Source organism: Colossoma macropomum, unplaced genomic scaffold (assembly GCF_904425465.1).
Source record: "Colossoma macropomum unplaced genomic scaffold, Colossoma_macropomum, whole genome shotgun sequence".
Classification (NCBI taxonomy): domain Eukaryota; kingdom Metazoa; phylum Chordata; class Actinopteri; order Characiformes; family Serrasalmidae; genus Colossoma; species Colossoma macropomum.
Genome location: NW_023494805.1, coordinates 12091529 through 12109945, shown reverse-complemented (window position 1 = coordinate 12109945; position 18417 = coordinate 12091529). Strand labels below are relative to the sequence as shown.

The 18417-nt window shown below is 36.9% G+C and overlaps 1 protein-coding gene across 1 annotated transcript; it reads right to left on the bottom strand.

The window, feature by feature from the left end:
- Positions 1-2433: 2433 nt before the first annotated feature.
- On the bottom strand, positions 2434-9419 carry LOC118826123. Its single transcript, XM_036597011.1, has 6 exons — positions 9319-9419; positions 6286-6497; positions 5122-5475; positions 4680-5027; positions 3187-3317; positions 2434-2559 (listed from the first exon to the last, which is right to left on the bottom strand). The coding sequence occupies exons 1-6, from the start codon at positions 9417-9419 to the stop codon at positions 2434-2436; spliced, it is 1272 nt and encodes a 423-aa protein (XP_036452904.1).
- Positions 9420-18417: the final 8998 nt, after the last annotated feature.

The following is an 18417-nucleotide window of genomic DNA, read 5'->3' as shown; positions in this document are numbered from 1 at the left end:
TGAACACAGCCCTGGCCTCTTTTAGTCATCATGGTTGCTAGCCTGCGCATGCACGGCAGCTTCCTCTGTGGGGAGGGGCTTTGGACTCAGTGGCAAAAGAGGGGGAGGAACCTTGAAGTTGTACTCGTTCAAATTTTCAAGCTCCTCTCAATCCTACCTACTATGGCTTTAACTTATTATTCAAAGTTCAATTTACTAAACACATAGGGAGTCCGGTTACGTACATACTCTTTTAAGTGTACTTCAGTGAAAAAATTTACATTAAGCAACATGTTTGGGGTCTTAAGTTCACTTCTTTAGCTTTACACTGGAGCTACAAGGCTACAAAGGAAGTAATAGAACCCTACATCCTACCAATAAACATTGCATGCCTAAATTGAAAATTGCTTGTAGTCCAACTATTAGTCCATTATGACTGTGACTGGGGATGAGACTGCATTCAAATTACTGAAAATAATCACTGCAATCACAAATGACAGCTATTTTTAAAATGTGGTATATATAAATGTCAGAATAGGTTATTTAACATCAACACGTGTAGTATTTCTAATCTGTATTTATGTGGCCTTGGGCTCATGGCCCTAGGTGGCTACCTGCCTTTGCCTAATGCAAAAACCGCCCCTGTTGATGGGATATTGGTGGGATATTCCATTGCTTTTAGCTATATTTGCATAATAGATCCAGTACAAAACTAAAGAAGCACCAAACATGTCTTGACTTCATTATCATGCATTTATAGTCGATTTAGCACACGTTTATAAGAAATATGTGAAAAGCTGAAGTTTAAACCACACTGTCAAATATGGATGTCAGTCTCCTTCTCTGGCTGCTTATGAAAGGGAGGGGTCAGGCAGCAGAATTTATGTAGGCAACAACTTTTACTGTCTCACAGCAGCTTACTTCATTTCAGTAAATTACAGTGCAGTGCCTAGTGTATTTAGACCTGTGCTCTAGACACAGATATTGGCTAAATATTGCAGTCATATGCATATAAGTACACTCATTTGTTATTGTTTAGTAATTTTATTTTATTATGTATCTCTACTTTCTTTTTATATATCTGTAAATAGTGTACAGCAATACGTTGCCCCTATTTATGTTGCTGTTGTTTGCTCTGCTGCAGTGGAGAAATCTATCTATCTATCTATCTATCTATATATATATATCTATCTATATGCAAAACTTTGAACACCCCAGTCAAATTACGTTTTGTTGATTTTCTCATGCTTGTGCAATTCAGAAATGCTAATTATTTTTATTTAACTTCTTGTGTAGTCAATCATAAAACCCAAATTAATTATAAATTTCAATAATTTATGCATTTGTTATGTTTAAGTGATACTGACCACATTGCCAAACGCTGAACAGTTAACTCTTAGTGTGAAAGTGGTCACTCACTAGCACAGACCAACACTCAACAAATGAGAGAATAATAGCCTGTTCTTTTAGCAACAACATAAGAGCAGGCAGCTAAGTAAAAATGAACAAAAGATGAACAAAAGCAAAGTTTTACATCAGTTCAAGTCACAAAAACACGTCAAAATCAGTTTCTGCTCTCTTCCACTGCACACTTCCACAGTGTGCTTTATCAAAAGTGCACCTGCTACCTCTCACTCAACTCACTCTGCATGACTGTTTCCTCATCAGTTTTATTTGCTGTTGCAGGTTCTACTGGATCCATTGCAGATGGTCACTTTGGTTCTGGTATGAGGAATTTGACTGACGTTGCAGTGCATCTTAGATGTTGGACATTACTAATGAGACACGATGCGTGTTTACAAACTCAGTCACATGCAAATGTTTGGGTGCCACTGGTCAAAATGACAGGTTTTGTTGATTTGTTGAAGTGAAAATGAGTTACACATCCTCTATGGAGAACATTTATAATTTTCTCATATATATATATATATATAATAAGTTTAAACTGAGCAAATCATTAACATTTATTAAAAATAGGAAAATATCATATTTACGTTTGTTCCTTCTAAAGGATGTGCCAACTTATTTTCACTTAGAAATTCAACTAAATGTGTTTATTTTGCATACAACGTACTATATATGTATATATATATATATATATATACTTCTTTTCTAGAGTAGTGCACTATGGACAAATTTCTGAGAATGTTGTTTTTGACTAAGACATTAAGACTTTTACATATGCTTAACTTACTCTGTCAGAAAGAGAGACCATATTAGGAAAAAATAAATAAAATATGTATTTCAAACAGAAGAGAGTCATAGCTTTATTGACATCCACAAATATTAATTGCATTTGATATTTAACTTTGGGGGTCACACATTATACATGTAGTCACTTCTCTATTTAAAAAAAACACTTTTATTTGATTTTCATGTTTTCATGTGATAAATTATGCTATGTTCAAATGTCTGACAAATAGCGGCAGAACATTTTATTTACAACAAAGTGTTTCATATCTGGTTTTGCCCTGTTACTCTGGAGTACACTGTCTCCTCCTGCTGTCTCACTCTCTTCACTTTAGTGCTTTTGGTGTTGAATTTTAAAGCCGCGTAGTTCATCTCATGATTCAGGTTGTACTGTGAAAACAGTGTTAAAACCCAGTGTTAAAAATCTGAAATGAAATAACCTGAACATGAGATATAAGTGGTATTTGAGTGCCAAACCTGTGCTGTTGACATGGTGTTGTCAGACGTCATGACTTGCTGTGATGAAATTTCTGTTGTAATATGGAAAAAAGCTGAATAAGTATTGTATAATTACAGTGAATGTAATGTAATGTAATTACTGTTCAGTCTTAGATATATAACTGTAGTCAGTCAGTCCCAACTAAGTCATGTAGACCTCAAACATCTTCTGCTGCTTTTACCAAAGGCTAAATCCTGAATTGTGGTTTCCAGTTTTCAGTTTTCTACATAATTTGAAACGACCAGCTGCTATTTACAATGTATTTACATTGTTTTCTCCTCCTATAAAGTTGCCATTTAAGAAGATTTTCTTACAACAGCATGCTATGCCACAGCCCCAGATAGCTGTTACTATTACTATGTTTGAAGAAAGCCTCAGGTAAAATGCCGCAAACTATAGAAATGCATGTTTTAGAAAATATGGACAAGAAGAAAGTTGACTTTGCGTAACGCAAATCAGGATTTGACCAGAGATAACAAGATAGTTTTACATGTATAAGTACTTACATATGTATGTACACATGTATTAGAGTGCTTACCCTTTTTTCTGCATGTTAAACATAAACAAACATTGATGGTCAAGCTTATAAATAACAGCACTGCCAGGCAAATCATTATGGTGACATGCATGCTTTCTCCACCAGGTTCATCTGAAATATGGCAAGATGAAAAATATTATTTATACAGTTTTTATAATTAGTTTTCAAAAACAAGAGTTCCCAGAGCTAAAACTGAGAACAACTGGTTGTACTTTTTCTCACTGTTCTGTATTTTGGGCATTATTAGTCTGTGGTAAGTGATATGTAAGTTAGTATACATTGTATGAAATATACATTATATTAAAAATGACCACAGTAACACGTGAGTTACTATGCCATAAGTAAGGTATAAAGTACAACGGTGCAGCATCCTATTACAGTACCACGCTCGAATTCAGTGAGCTCTTTAGAACGACCCATTCTGTCACAAATGTTTGTAAAGGCAGACTGCATGGCAAGGCGCTTGATTTTATACACCTGTGGCAATGAGACTAAATGAAACACTTGAATTCCATGATAAAGAAGTGCCCCAATACTTTTGTCCATATATGTATATATACATAAGTTTCTAATTGCACGTATTCACACATTTTCAACGTATCAGTTCATTTTCTGATCATAGCTTAAATATTAGATTTGCTCTGTTAGATCACTAACACTAATTCAACTTGTTTGAGCATTAAATTGTTAAACTGGGCTTGAGTCTGATCCCCATATACTACAGTTTCCTTAAGAAATTAATTTTTTTCACATATGAAAATACATGTTTAAACAGGACTCCACTTTCAGTTTTACCTCCTAAAATTCCAGATTTATTATATCCTTTGGCAATTTCATAGGTTTATTGGAAGAAGTTAACAATGAAAGGTAAGGCCTTGAGACCTACATGAGCTTGTCATGACAACTGACATAACCCTACATAAAAATTAATAAATTATTATTCCAATAGGTGTCATCTGTCAAAAAGGCTACTTTAGCTAACTGTGATCAAAATTGGCAAATTTAACCTTTACAGCAGAGTCCTGTTGAAATAAGCATTTATAATCATATCTAGGGTTATGTCAGTTGTCATGACAAGCTTATGTAGGTGTCATGCAGCTTCATGAACAGTACCCTACAATAAAGTGCTACCAAAGTATTTATATATAATTTTATAAAGTTTTATTCATGAATTTTTTGTAGTATTTTCTGTCATTGCAAAACTTTACAGGAAGAGGAAAAAACTTTCTTAACCTGAATCTACATTAATGTGAAGCAGAAAAAAAGTTGTCAATTTTAGTGTATGTTAATGTAATGAAATTTTATTCGAATAATTGTGGACCATTTATATTGGTTTATTGGTCAACACTATGTAATGGGCAACTGTCAAATTCAAATGCTGTAAAATGATACAAAAAATGTTTATTATGATATTATGACATAATAGGGATGAAAAGAAGAGCTGCTTATTTAAAGTAAACTTAAAATGCTTACCAACTTTGAGTTCAGCTCCTTTCCCAAACAGTATCTGTCCACATGCAGCCACAGCACAGTAGTAAGTTCCAGCATCAGAGAGGCTGAGGTTTCTCTTGGGGAGTTTGTAGACACAGCTCTGTGTAGGAGAATCAGTCTCAGAGCTTTTCTTACACTCATCACTCCTGTTTCCATGAGTGTAAATGATTCCTGGATGAGATTCTCCTGATCCATGTCTGAACCAGTACACACTGTGTTCTCCTGAACAGCCCTGAGTGAGCACTGTACACTGCAGAGACACAGAGTCTTCTGGCTGTAGTATCTGTGGTCCAGTGGGCTGCAGAACAGTATATTTCTTGTAATCTTGTCCTACCAAAATATCAGACTCTTGAGTAGCTGAAGCATAATCAGTCTGACATTTTCACACATTTGAATAGACATGACAAATCAACACAGCTCTCACCTTTGAGCACCAAAACTGTGCCAGCGCCAAAGCTGACAATGTTTGAGAAAGAGCCAGCGCAGTAGTACACTGCCGAATCAGATGGTTCAACCTTAGTGATAGTGAGGTTTGAGCTGCCAGCTGCTCTTGATAAATCAAAGCGTTTTGTCTTGTCAAAGTCATTATGAAATTCAAATGGTAGAGAGTGATAATATGAAGAGGTGACCAGAAGAGGTTTCTGTCCAATTGGTTGTTGGTACCACAGCACCTTGTTTATTTGGTCTGTGGGGTGAAGACATGATAAGGTCACATCATCTCCCTCTTTAGCAGTCACAACAGAATCCAGCTGCAAAATCTTTCCTTGAAGATGTCCTGCTAAACAGAAGCACAGTCACAACATTATCAATAATGAGTAAACACAGTACTGTGCAAAAATCTTACCTATGCAAAACCCTCTATTTGAGTAATAACGGTTTTTGCTTTAAAAAAATACTATGGTGTTGTTAGCTGGTTAGAAAAACAAAGATTTGATGACAGATTTCTCCTTGACATCCCTAGCCATCACATACAGTCGTATGCAAAAGTTTAAAAACCCCCATTTAAATGACATTTTGTTGATTTTTTAATTGAAAATAAGTGAACACATCCTCTGCAGAGAACACACTTAAATATGGCATTTTACTGTAAAATGTAGTGCAAAATGTGCAAAATTTGCACTATTTCTTTATTTTTTAATGACAAAATATTAAAAACACAAAATATAAAATGTGCCAGAACTTTTGCACAGGTCACATTTGGTTTGGCTTTGTTAGATTCAGTAAATAAAAGGTAATTGTGCATTAAAATGTGCAAAAACATTGCAAACTGTAGATTTTAAACTCCATCACCAACACTTCTGATTTAAATTAATGATAGGTTAAAAACCTAAACCAGTGTGTTGGGTGATAACAGATAACACTAGGTTTCCTTAAGAAAATGTTTGGAAATGGTTAAATAAACATATTAACATTCATAAAATCACTGCTTACTATGTTATTTATATTTATTCTAATTTTACTACTTTTGTAAGCTAATAAACTTACAGCCCAGATGTAAATGGCTTTTTAGAGACTTTTACACAGTACTGTACATTAACTGGTACTAGAGAAAGCTGATCTTTATAAATGTTTGAAAACAGAAACTTACACACAAGAGAGAAGAGCAGGGATGCCATATAAATCCCACTGGACATCTTACTCCAGACCCTTTGCTGTGTCTGTATATGTGTGTTCAGCATGCTTGTTGCTTGTTTCCCCTCTGCAACAGTTTTGTCAGGCACAGCAGAGAAGGCTAAAGTCTTTATATACTCCTGTGGCCTGCCTAGGCGTTCAGCATCACTGCCTGATTCGATTGGCTTGCTGAAAAGAAAAGACACATGGAATGCCCACAGGCCAGAATTCACAATGCATATTTGTAAAGATGTTCTTCTTCTTCTTCATATTATTATTATTATTATTATTATTGTTGTTGTTGTTGTTGTTGTTGTTATTAGTAGTAGTAGTAGTATTTTCTTTCTCTTAAGGCCATTGTTTAGATAACCTTTTGTACCATTTTTCATAGCACTAAAATGGAGACTTTTGATAATGTTTTCTACCAAAACGTGTTTCTAAACAAATATAATACAGAGCTTTTATTTTTGACTCTCATGGTTTTCTGTTGGCTTTTGCTGGCTATAATTACCCCCTTTCATCAGTGTATTGGAAAATCCTGTCAGAAATCTAGGGTAAGTTTCATTTGGTGTGTCAGGTCAAAATTAAGGGCATCTGATGTGGGGCAAAACAGGCATGGGTTGCACTCCCACACTTTCATGAAACAGCCAGCAGTAGCCAAAATTTCGCCATTGTGAAGTTAGACTCTTTATCTTCAGGATGAGTGACTTAACAACGAACATGCTGACAACTCCTTTGACTTCTTTATGCAGAGGGGAATAAATGGCTATTTCTGCTTTACTCTTCTAATTAAGTAATGTGATTTCTGCATGCTTACATTATTTCATTCTATTTTTAAATGGACAGAAAAATATCTAACAAAGCTGAAACTACCAAACCAATGCATAAATATTTGCTTTAGACTTTATTTTTTACACAAATAGGTTTGTTACTCTTATTGAACAAATAGATCCAATATCTGAATTAAGGTGTTAATGATTTGAATACTTGTGTGAATGTATACAGGCACTACTATGATACACATGATCAACCGTAATGTCACTCATCAGTGTTTAGTTTTTTATACTGTCAAATAATGGTTTACTTCCCTTATGACTTATCCTGTACGTAACAGTGTGATATGTTTTTACATAATGACCTGAATCTTTCATTTTAAAAGGTTTAAAACATGATTTTAGCCCCTCTCCATGGTGCTGAATACTTCCCTCTGATACTAATGTTATCCAGCATTGTTTTCCTAACCATGATGACTTAATGAAGCCAGCCATTGTACAGCAATACTTTAATCCAAAGCTCCTTCTCACATGTCACATGCTTGCTATAGTCCTGGTCTGCCAAAGGCTATGTATTATTATTTAATGTTGCTTTTGAGACATAATTTTATGTGAGATTACATGGAGCAAGTGGCAAAAGATATATTGTTGCTGTGGGAACAAAACCTTGTTCTCCGTTTTTGTAGTTTTTCAGTTTTTGACATAATATGAAAGTGCCTGTTGTCCCATATATTGTGTGTAAAATTCATGATGAATGGACCAACAGAACTGACCCAAAATTACTTGGGAAAAAAGTCTGGTTCCATTGGCTTACATTAAAAGTTTTTTTCCTTCTCCTGTAAAGTTCTTATTTTTGGAGATATGAGGTTCTGTTCCAACAACAGCAATATAGTACAGCATGAACTAGAGATTCATTCATGCGAGTCCAAGCTGAGTCTATTTGTAGAGAGTTTCAGCCTCTTAAAAGACCGAGGCCCACCAGCGGGCCCAAAGTTAAGAATTGTTAGGGCCCAAACCTAAGAATTGTTCAAACAGTTTGCATTGACGTCCCTGTAGTTGCTGAATAATAAGCCTTAGTATGTCATAAGCCTGGGATTTTAAGAGGTTAACCATTAGGATTGTTGCATGTTTGTTCTGTCCATCAGACTGAAGGTTTTTCTGTAAAGTGGGAGAACAGCATTGCAGTAATGCCTGTTTTTGACTGTAGCAAAACCAGGCAAACGCCAAGACCATGCATGAATAATTTTATTTCCTACTTAAATCTTTCATATATAAATAATTTAGTGTCTCAGTGAGAATGTGTATACAATTTTTTGACTCTGGTACAAGAAAATTCATTGATCTGTTAGTGGGTGCATGCCATTAAGAGGACATAATAATGTTTTCTTTTTAGTCCCCATCACTCTCTTGGCTTCATTATCATGACTCTCATGCTTTCTAGGCTCAAAGGGACGTCATATCCTGGTTCAGAACAGAAATCACATTATCGGGGCTTTCATCAGAGTAGCAATAACAAGTGACTGAAGTGTAAAGTTCTATGCATTTGAATACTAAAAGTGTTTGTGACAAAAGGGTACCATGTATGTAAGTATGTATGTTTACAATGATGGTTTTTAATTGGAAAAACTTTCTTTTGGGTCAAACATGCACAAATAAGACAAATGTGATTCATTGTGATTAATTACACAAGATGATACGATTAATCCGCCTTAATATACTGTGGCGTCAGAGAAGAATAATATGCGGGACATATAGTCTTTTTAGCAAATGCTCTTTTATTGAACATAGCGGCAGTGGAGAATCACTGCCCAATGCTAACTAAACAGTCTGAATTGCAGTCAGGTCACCTCTTACCATACTACTCTACTTGACAGTAGATACTGACTCCACACACTCTACCCCACAGCCCAGCACAGAATGAATTGCCATAACCACAACTTATTTACAGATTAAAGTCCCTCCCATCACAACTGTGGTGCTCCAGTGAGACTCCTTGCATGCCTGCTCTGCATGTCCACTGCCCAGGAAAATGGACATGCTGCTGGGCACGTGCTTCTCAGCCACGTTCACCCCTAGTATTCACTCAGGCCTGCATCCTCTTCTGAGAGACTGAGCACTGTGTCCTCTTCACCACACGTGGCAGGACTTCTTGCCTCGGCTAGCCGGCATGGCAAGCTGCATATACTGACCCAGCTCCTCTGGCAGCCCTTCCTCAACACTGGATATGCCGAACCCACACACTCAGCTCTGCCACCTGCTCAAAGCATTGTTGGGGTGCCATAGCCAACACCGCCAGGCCACCACTCTGCTCCACAGGCAGGTTCTCACAGGCTGCCATTCAACCATCCTTGCTGCTATCTGTCCATCCATCCTTTCTGCAGTCCTCCTGCTGTACTGATCTTCTGCCATCTCTGCCTGTCCTCACTGCACTGCTTCTTCTTCCACAGTGCTCATTCAGGCTTGATCATTTCTCCTCTCAAGACCACTGGGGAGTGCTATCCTACTTCTGGTGCCAATGTGGCATAAGTATAGAGTAGGACACAGGGAGGCCATGAATTCCAACATGAGAAGTGTGCTTTATTAGGCCCTGCACAGTTGTTTTTTTCTGTGAAAATCTCCCATTTAGTCAGTGTGGCACAGGCTTGAAAATGGATCATATCAGTGTGGACTGTGAACCTGAAGAGGGAAAATCGTAGCCTTGTAGCAGCTTCTTTGTGGTACTGTTTTTGGCCAGATTTCTGTTTGTTAGATAGCTATTCAAAGGTTTTGCACGTCAACTATATTGTTAACACAAAACTGAAGTCAGTTTTTTTTGTTCACCAGCTTCTTGTTCAAATTTTCCTGTTCCGCTTAAATAGAGCAGCACTTACATTCTGGCACCTGATGCATACATACTTACATACATACATCATCTAAACCCCTTATCCTTCTGGGTTGTGGTGGGGTGCTGGAGCCTATCTCAGCTGTCATTGGGCGGAAGGCAGGATACACCCTGGACAGGTCGCCAGTCCATCGCAGGGCAGACAGACAGACATACCTATACAATCACACACACACTCACACCTAGGGGCAATTCATCATTTCCAATTGGCACCTGAGGCTTCTTATTTAAATTTTTAAAATGGACCATTTAGGGTGGAATGCAAAAATTTGAACAACAAGCTGGCAACTTCAGCGTCGTATTGTTAATTTTAAATGTAGAGAGTGACTAATCTTCCTCTTGCATCCAAAAACTGAGCATTTGCATGCCATCTCCTATTAGCTATAATGTTAAGTAGAGCAATGCAGAGTATGTGAAGTGTAGTAGGGTCAGTTGATTTCACAGTTCATGGATGTGCAATGTAAGGTGGCTTATGATTCTCTTTAGTAAATTAGTGTTTTCTGGGACATCTAAGACCACAGCAACTGAATTGCAATTCCTAAACATTGGTTAGGGGGCAGTATACAAAATAATACAAAATTTAGATTTCATTTTATGCACTCTGCAGTGCCCAAAAAATGTTGAACTGAAGTAGAAGTATAATCACACACCTCCTGCTAATATAATAATTTGAGTAAGGAAGAAAAGTACAGTGCTGAGCCTTTAAATACCAAGGCAGAAAGGCACATACAGAAGCATGAACCCACGGGGAGGTCACCACTAACCACAGGCTTCGCCTTCATGGTAGACCAACCCCCAGCACAAAACATGCTAAATAAACCACACCCTGACACATAATAACACAAATAACACATCTACACAACTTAAACTAAAGCAACAACAACATAAAGAACAATAAACAGTCTTTTTTAGGAGGGCTTACCAAGAGCCCCCACACGTGGCTGCTGGCATAGCCACAGCCCACAGCCCCCAGGTATCGGGTTGCTTTATATATATATATATATATATATATATATATATATATATATATATATATATATATATATATATATATATATATATATATATGTATATGTATGTGTGTGTGTGTGTATATATATATATATATATATATATATATATATGTAATGTGTGTGTGTGTTTATCATTTTAAGTACTGTGCAAAGATACCTGAGAGAATTAGAACAAAAAAACTGTTTATTTGGCCATTAGGCATTTATTTGCTCTACTGATTAGAATAAACACAAATAATATTAATACAATAGGTAATGATTTTACAAATGTCAGTGTGTTCATTTAACCATCACTAGATCTGGATGTGGCAGTCCATTATTAATTGTAGTTATCATACAACACTTGGTTTGGCTGATCAGTGCTTCATGATCAAGTGTGTTGGTGATGGAATTTAAGAAATCTATGGTTGTGGGTATCAAGACAAAATCTGAAACCAAACTTTGTTCAAACTAGTTCTTAACACTACTTTTTTTTTTAATCTTGTTAATTTTTGTTGTATTATGTTAATTTGCATCTATTCTAACAGTATATGGTGATTTTACAAACACTCATTGCCAAGATAAATGGTTCTAAAGAATGTGATTAGGTGCCTAAGACTTCTGTATGGTACTATGTATATATAGTCGTATGCAAATGTTTGAATATCCCAGTCAAATTACACGATTTGTTGATTCTACAGGAAATAAACTTTAGTACGGCATTTTTGCGCAGTTTTGGGTTGACAAATTCAATATATTTGCCGAGTTTAATATAGAGGGAAAAAATAAAACATAAAATATAAAATGTGACAGAGGCCACATTTATGTTTTCTTCCAATATGTTAAGTAGATTTGTTTTCTATAGAGGATGTGTTAACTGTGTGTTCACTTGACCAGGGGCATGTAAGCTTTTGCACATGACTGTGTGTGTGTGTGTGTGTGTGTGTGTGTGTATGAATATTGCTAAGGCACCTACAAAAGTTTGTTTACTTAGACTAGGGTCAAGCTAAGCATGAGCATATTTAATTTGCATCTTCTCAATCCCAGACAATTAAACCTTGGCCACAACACTCCCCCCAGTCGAACGAACCCCTACTACAAGCAGGGCAAAGGTGATTACATCTAACATACTACTAACTTCACTTCTGAGAACAGACAACCACCAAGAAGTGGGCAAGTATCAAAAACATATGGGTTAAAGAACACTGTGTTTTTTTGAGTAGCATGCAGGTGAAAGTGCAGTGGAACAATGCAAAGACACCCACTCAGAGAAAAAAGGATAGTGGCATTATTGAGTTTATATTAAAAAAAGGGTAAAAAATAAAGGTGAACAAATGAAAACATGGAAAAATTTATGAAATGTTAATTTAGATACACTGCACTCCTGGAAGGGAAAGTGGGAAACCATGCCACTGCTGGAGGTCAACTTCCATATCTTCAAGTAGAAGAGTTAGATTGGACTTTTAAAGTGTGGAAAAAGCTGTCTTCTGGTGCTCTCCTGAAGCATCTAGACCCCATCCAGTCATTTGTAGTAGATGTGAATCCCTCTGAAGTAAAAGAGGACTGCACTATCCCACTGAACGTACATCATCATCAACGGGGAACTCCTGTTACTTTACTTCTAAAGTCATATCTAAACCAGGGGCTTCCAACCAGCACACTATAGGCTGATACTGGGCCTTGGGTCATTTGGAATGCATCAATAGAGGGAATAATGGCTGCACTGCATTTTTTTCTATATATTATTATTTTCAATACCATTAATATTTTTATGCAAGCTCTTTTGAGGCTTAATATGTGCTAATTTAAAAAGTCCATAAAACAGATTTTATATAATCATTAATACATGAATCTACACCACATCTCTTTATAGCCTTGTGCGTGTGTATAGGTTGCTATCGGCTACTTTCAAGTGATGAAAGTAACTAGTGACTAGCATAAGAGAAGTTAAAAAATTACAAAACTGACAAACTATGTTAGCAGGCCCAGAAAAAAAAATAACAGAAAAAAATATAATTTCATCAAAAATATGATGACTGCTACATGAAATACAGATTTACTGGGAATGCTAATTTATAGCAATTTCTTGATATGAAATCACTATGAATGGTCACTTGATCAGGGAGGCTGAGAGGCACCTTCCCCCATAGTTAAGGACTCTTTTTTGCTGGCTGCGTGTGAGATGCTACCCCATAACACTGAGGTCCCCGAGGCTGAGATCTTCACCCACCACTAAAGACTCTTTCTAGGCTATGAGGCTTCCTGGGCCGGCCGCTAGAACAATGCTACACCGCAGCTAAAGCTGCCTCAAAGCTGTCACAAAGCTGCCTGGGCTGGTCGCCTGTGTGACATTACACCACGACTATGAGGGCTCCTAGGCAGTTAGGGATCTTTCCCGGCAGATAGGAAGGCTTTCTGGGCTATGAGGCTTCCTGGGCCACTGAGCTACATAGCTATGAGGCCTCTCAGGCCAAGAGAGACCTGGTCCCATGGCTAAAGGTGTTTCTCCCTGACCTCTGGGGATCTATGTATGTGTGTGCTGTGGGTTGTTTTGTTTATTGTTGATCGTGTCTTCTGTTACTGGGTATGAGAAAGGCAGTGTATACATTTTTAATATATATTTTTTTTCAATATTAAAATGCAATGACAAATACAGTGACAGAAAACAAAGCACATTTTGTTTGTCAATATATTAACAATTTGTAATTAAACATTTTAAATTTGTGGATAGGCCTTATTGGCTTCTTAGACTTCTCACACTGTGTGTGTGTGTGTGTTTGGAGGGGGCTTGGGGTCTTCTGAGGACACTCCTCCCCTTAATGCTTTGTTCTGGTGTGTGGTACACAGGGAGTGGCATCGGAGCGAATGAGGCCATGAAGCAGTTGAATTACTAAGCAACAGCTAAACAAAGTCTAATAATGTCTGGTGCAAACACCCCACACACACACACTCCCCCACCAATATGTGAAAAACAACGTAGACTGTGGTTTGGTCTGTATTGTTAAACAGGTTAGGAAGCACTGCTCTAAACCCATTCAAATCTGTACTATTTGGAAAGTATTGTGGACAACCCAATAGTCTGTTCAGTAGTATTTTGAAAATGAAATAGACAGTCACAGTACACATTATTAAAGGACATGTCCTTGACTTTACTCTAAACCAGAAGTAGCTAGTTATGCTTAATTAAAATGACAAATTTTGCTTGAAAACCTAGAAAGTAGTGAGAAGAAACAGTCCAAATACAAATAGTATAGCCTTTCTAGTGCATAAAGAGAGTCTTGTATATTTGGCTAATGTTAGGCCTACAGAGATCGTTAACTTGTTGTATGACTTTGTTTATGCACCCAATTTTTTGGCCTCTTCAGTAAGGGCAGTAATTATGACACGTAACACGGGTGGTAAATATTGGGATTGAAAGTTTTGTTGAGAAATTTGAAAAAAGGTGTTGTAGTCTTCACAGTCACTACACAGAAATGTTTCCATATTTAGCATAGCATGGCCTTTTGTTACCCACCTTAAGAGTGTGGCTTAAGAGTGGCTGAATTCTTGTAAATGGTCATGTAACCAGCACAAGGGGAAAAAAAGAAGCAGGTCAGCTTGCCACACTGAGAAACATCCTGTGATGGAAACCACACGCGGTGAGAGAGGTGTGAAGGCCTACTTACGCTTGCATGCATAGATCAATGACAAAGAAAGGTGCATGGATGCATCAACCGAGTGCCCACAAAAACAACGACCGCTTCACACTTTGACCGGACTGCAGTGTTAAACAAACAGGAAACTGCGACAAAGCTCATGTATAAAAATAGATTCTGCAACGTACCTGCATGAGGAGTGTTGAGTTTCCTTGATTTATTGTTTTTTACAATCACTCAAGGTTCATAAGCATGAAAGTAGTCATGTAATGTCTGTAATCATTCAGATTTAACCGTATAACCAATTCAAAACATATTCTACTTTGTTTCATACAGGTCTCTTTAGTAACACTGTCTTTTTTTGTTTGAGCTGCATGATTGCACAAGGTTTCATTCACATTTGTGGTAAAAGAAAGAGGTTGGAAGTTCAGCCTGTAATGATGAGATAAGAACTCTACATAATCTTTTGTGACTATCATGTGGCTATGTTGGTTTAGCATTACTACCTTTTGTGATTAAGTGGGGCTTGGTAAGTTTATGAAGAAATGCAGTGCTTTGAGTCATATCGCAGTATATCTGACAACACATAGAAGTGACAGACAGGGCCTGTCCCATTCTTCTGAATTTATATGAAATAACTGCAGAGCCTTGAGATTCTCAGCATGTTTTTTCTTTTCCTTTTTATCTTATAGGAAAAAAAAGTAGGTGACCTGCAGTTTGCACAATTGTTATTATGGGGTCTTGTATGATTGACCTATTCAAAACCTCATATGTCCAAAATGGAAACTTTACAGGAGAAGGAAAAAACATACTTAATTTTTAATGTAAATCAACCCGAATTTTTTCCAGTAATTTTAGGCCATTTCTTTTGGTGAATTCATTGTGAAATTTATACACAATGTAAAAAGCAACAGGCATTTAAATACATTTAAATACACACACACACACATACCCTCACATACACACATAACTAAATGTGTGTGTGTGTGTGTGTGTGTTTGTGTGTGTGTGTGTGTGGGTGGGTGTGCAGACATGTACAAATATGTGTGTTATTCTAACATTTCATTCAATGTGTGTTGGTCTGTGTACAGACTAAGAAAAGCTAACTACACGACAGGAAACACTGTCCAAATACAATCACAACACACACAGACACACACAAAAATAGCCCTATATTCTCTTTTTTACTTTTACACTCAACCAATAGGCACAAGCCTTCTCACTTTGAAAGTTTTTTTTCTTGGGGGGTGTCGCTGACTAAGCAGTCTTTCCTGAAATCACACTGATAAAGAGTGCACTCAGTTTATGTACAGCTGAGTTGTATGCATTCGCAAAAACATTGTTTACAAATGCATTATACAACTTAGCATGTGCTATCTGTGTACAACGGTGGCATCCCTGACGTCTTTCCTCCTAAATGCTGGACAGAATATGGTGAAAGCCATTATATAACTAGTCTCATTGGTTTGAAGTTTCATCTAAAACAGGCTTTGCCAGAGCTTGTCTAAGTGAAGGGCCTCTCTGACTTGACCTAAATTGGACTGTCAACCAAGGCCTTCTGGAGGATCTAATCAAGTCACTGAGCTCTCCCCACTTCACAGTAATGCTGTTGTTTTCTTAAAGCAGTGTTGTGCCCTCTGCTGTTCAGAGGTGGGTAGATTGTAAGGTCCAAAAAACTACTGCTGAGTAACTTACAGAACTGGAGAGGAACTTCTTAGTATATTCTGCGTATATCAGCAGAGGAGCTGAAGTTTATTAGGTGCTGTTCTCCTTGGTCTAAAACTAAATGATGAAGTCAGAGGTGAGACCAATAACAAAACAGAGAAACGGAAAAAATGAAATTAGTAAATGTTAATGATTAAAATGTAACTGAGTCAAAAGTAGATTATTTTCCTCATCAGTGAACTCGAGTAGAAGGTAAAGTATTATCATCTGAGAAAACGTAGGTGCACAAATCCTTTAAATCTTACTTGGAAATGAGTAAATGTAGCATGTTACCACCCAGCTCTGCTGTTGTCTGGAGAGGTATTGCTTGGCCTGGACAGTCCACAGACTGTTTTGACTGATATCATCCTGCCTTGTGAAGAACAGTAGCCCCCTCTTCTAATATCAAGATCATGTTCTTGACCTTCTTTGTCGGTTTGAACTCATAAAGGGCTTGCTCATCTGGGTCTGGTGAGTTGACTCAGACGTGTTGGGCAGAAAGCCCAGAAAAACACTGAACTTAACGTATGCGTCATACTGAGCTGAAATGAGCGTCTACAGTACGGTATGAAACTCTTAGGCAGCTGTGAAGGTTGAAAAACTAAAAAATAGTAGCCAAAATTCTTGTTTTAGAAGAGTTATTGATATCTTTTGTTTTGAGATATAGACCTAAATCTAAACTGGAGGCTCTTCTTGTCTGAGTGAAAGGCTTCTTTGTCTTGACCTAAAGTAATGGCACAATCAAGACTGTCAACCAAGGTCATCTGGAGAATCTAATCAAGTACAGCTTGACTGTACTGGACCAGTGACTGTAAACTCTAGTCTTGGAGTGCCAGAGTTGTGTACAGGCTGGTAAATTTACTGCTCTTAACACACCTACCAAACCGGGCAGTTAGCTGCTCAGTTCAATCAGGTGTGTTTGAGTAGGAAAACCACTAAACTGTGCAGGACTCTGGCCTTGCAGGCCTTCCCTGTGTTGTAAGAATGCATGTGGTTCATCCTCTCCTCTATGCAGTCAGCCAGTACATAGATTTGTTAAAATCCAACAGCAGCACACCTGATTTGATTTGACAAAGGATTGATAAGCTGAAGCAAGTGCTGGATGGCAATTATAAATACTGGAAATGGTTTATACTGAGATTAAAATATATGTATTATATTTGATATCTTTTACATGAAGTTCTGCTTCTTAGTACTTATAAAAGAACGTTGATTTTGTAAAATCAGGCCCTAATAATCAATATCTAATATTTTTTGAGTTTTTTATATATATAACATTAATGGTCATTAATTGGACCCTAATTAAAAAGGTTCCAACTTTACAATGAATTAATAAAAATACCCACTTATATATAATACATTTATGAAAATCATTTACAGTGCTTTAATCATTTGTGTCACTGAGTAAATGGCTAATAATTCAAATGGTAGCACTTATTAATGCATAAGCAACAATAATATAATTATTAATGATCATTAATAAACTATTAGAGAATGATTATTTTTCTATTTACAGTGGCCTGTTATTATAAACTGTTACTGTAAACTTTTGACATGAGGTAAATAACAGGCTACCTTATTTTATTATATCTGTGCATGTATACTGACAAAATGTCTCGGTATAGAAGAAATAAACATCTGAGATGCTTTGTTAGCACTGAAAGAAAATCTGTCATAGTTATAAAAATGACAATCAATGAAAGTTGTTATGATGTCCATTGAAAAGGCTATTAATGTTACTCTAAATCTAAGGGTTAATCAAAACAACAATCATTCACAATCTTAACTCCTTAAAAGGCCAAGGCCTACCGGCAGGCCCAAAGTACAATTACACACTTCTATAACCTAATAATAGTTCAGCCAGTTTGCATTGAAGTCCCTGTAGTTACTGAATAATAAGGCTTAGTATGTAATAAACCTGGGATTTTAAGGGGTTAATTACAAAGTTGTTTGTATGTTTTTATTCCCTAAAGAAATGTAGGTGCTTTTTGCAGCCCAAATTTAAAAAGGGAACTAATAAATTTTCATGCATCATTCAGCTCAAACTAACTTCAGGCTTAGCTGGTCACCTCATAGTTTTCAATGAAGAAATTCAAACACTTTTGTAATTCATGCAACCATTTA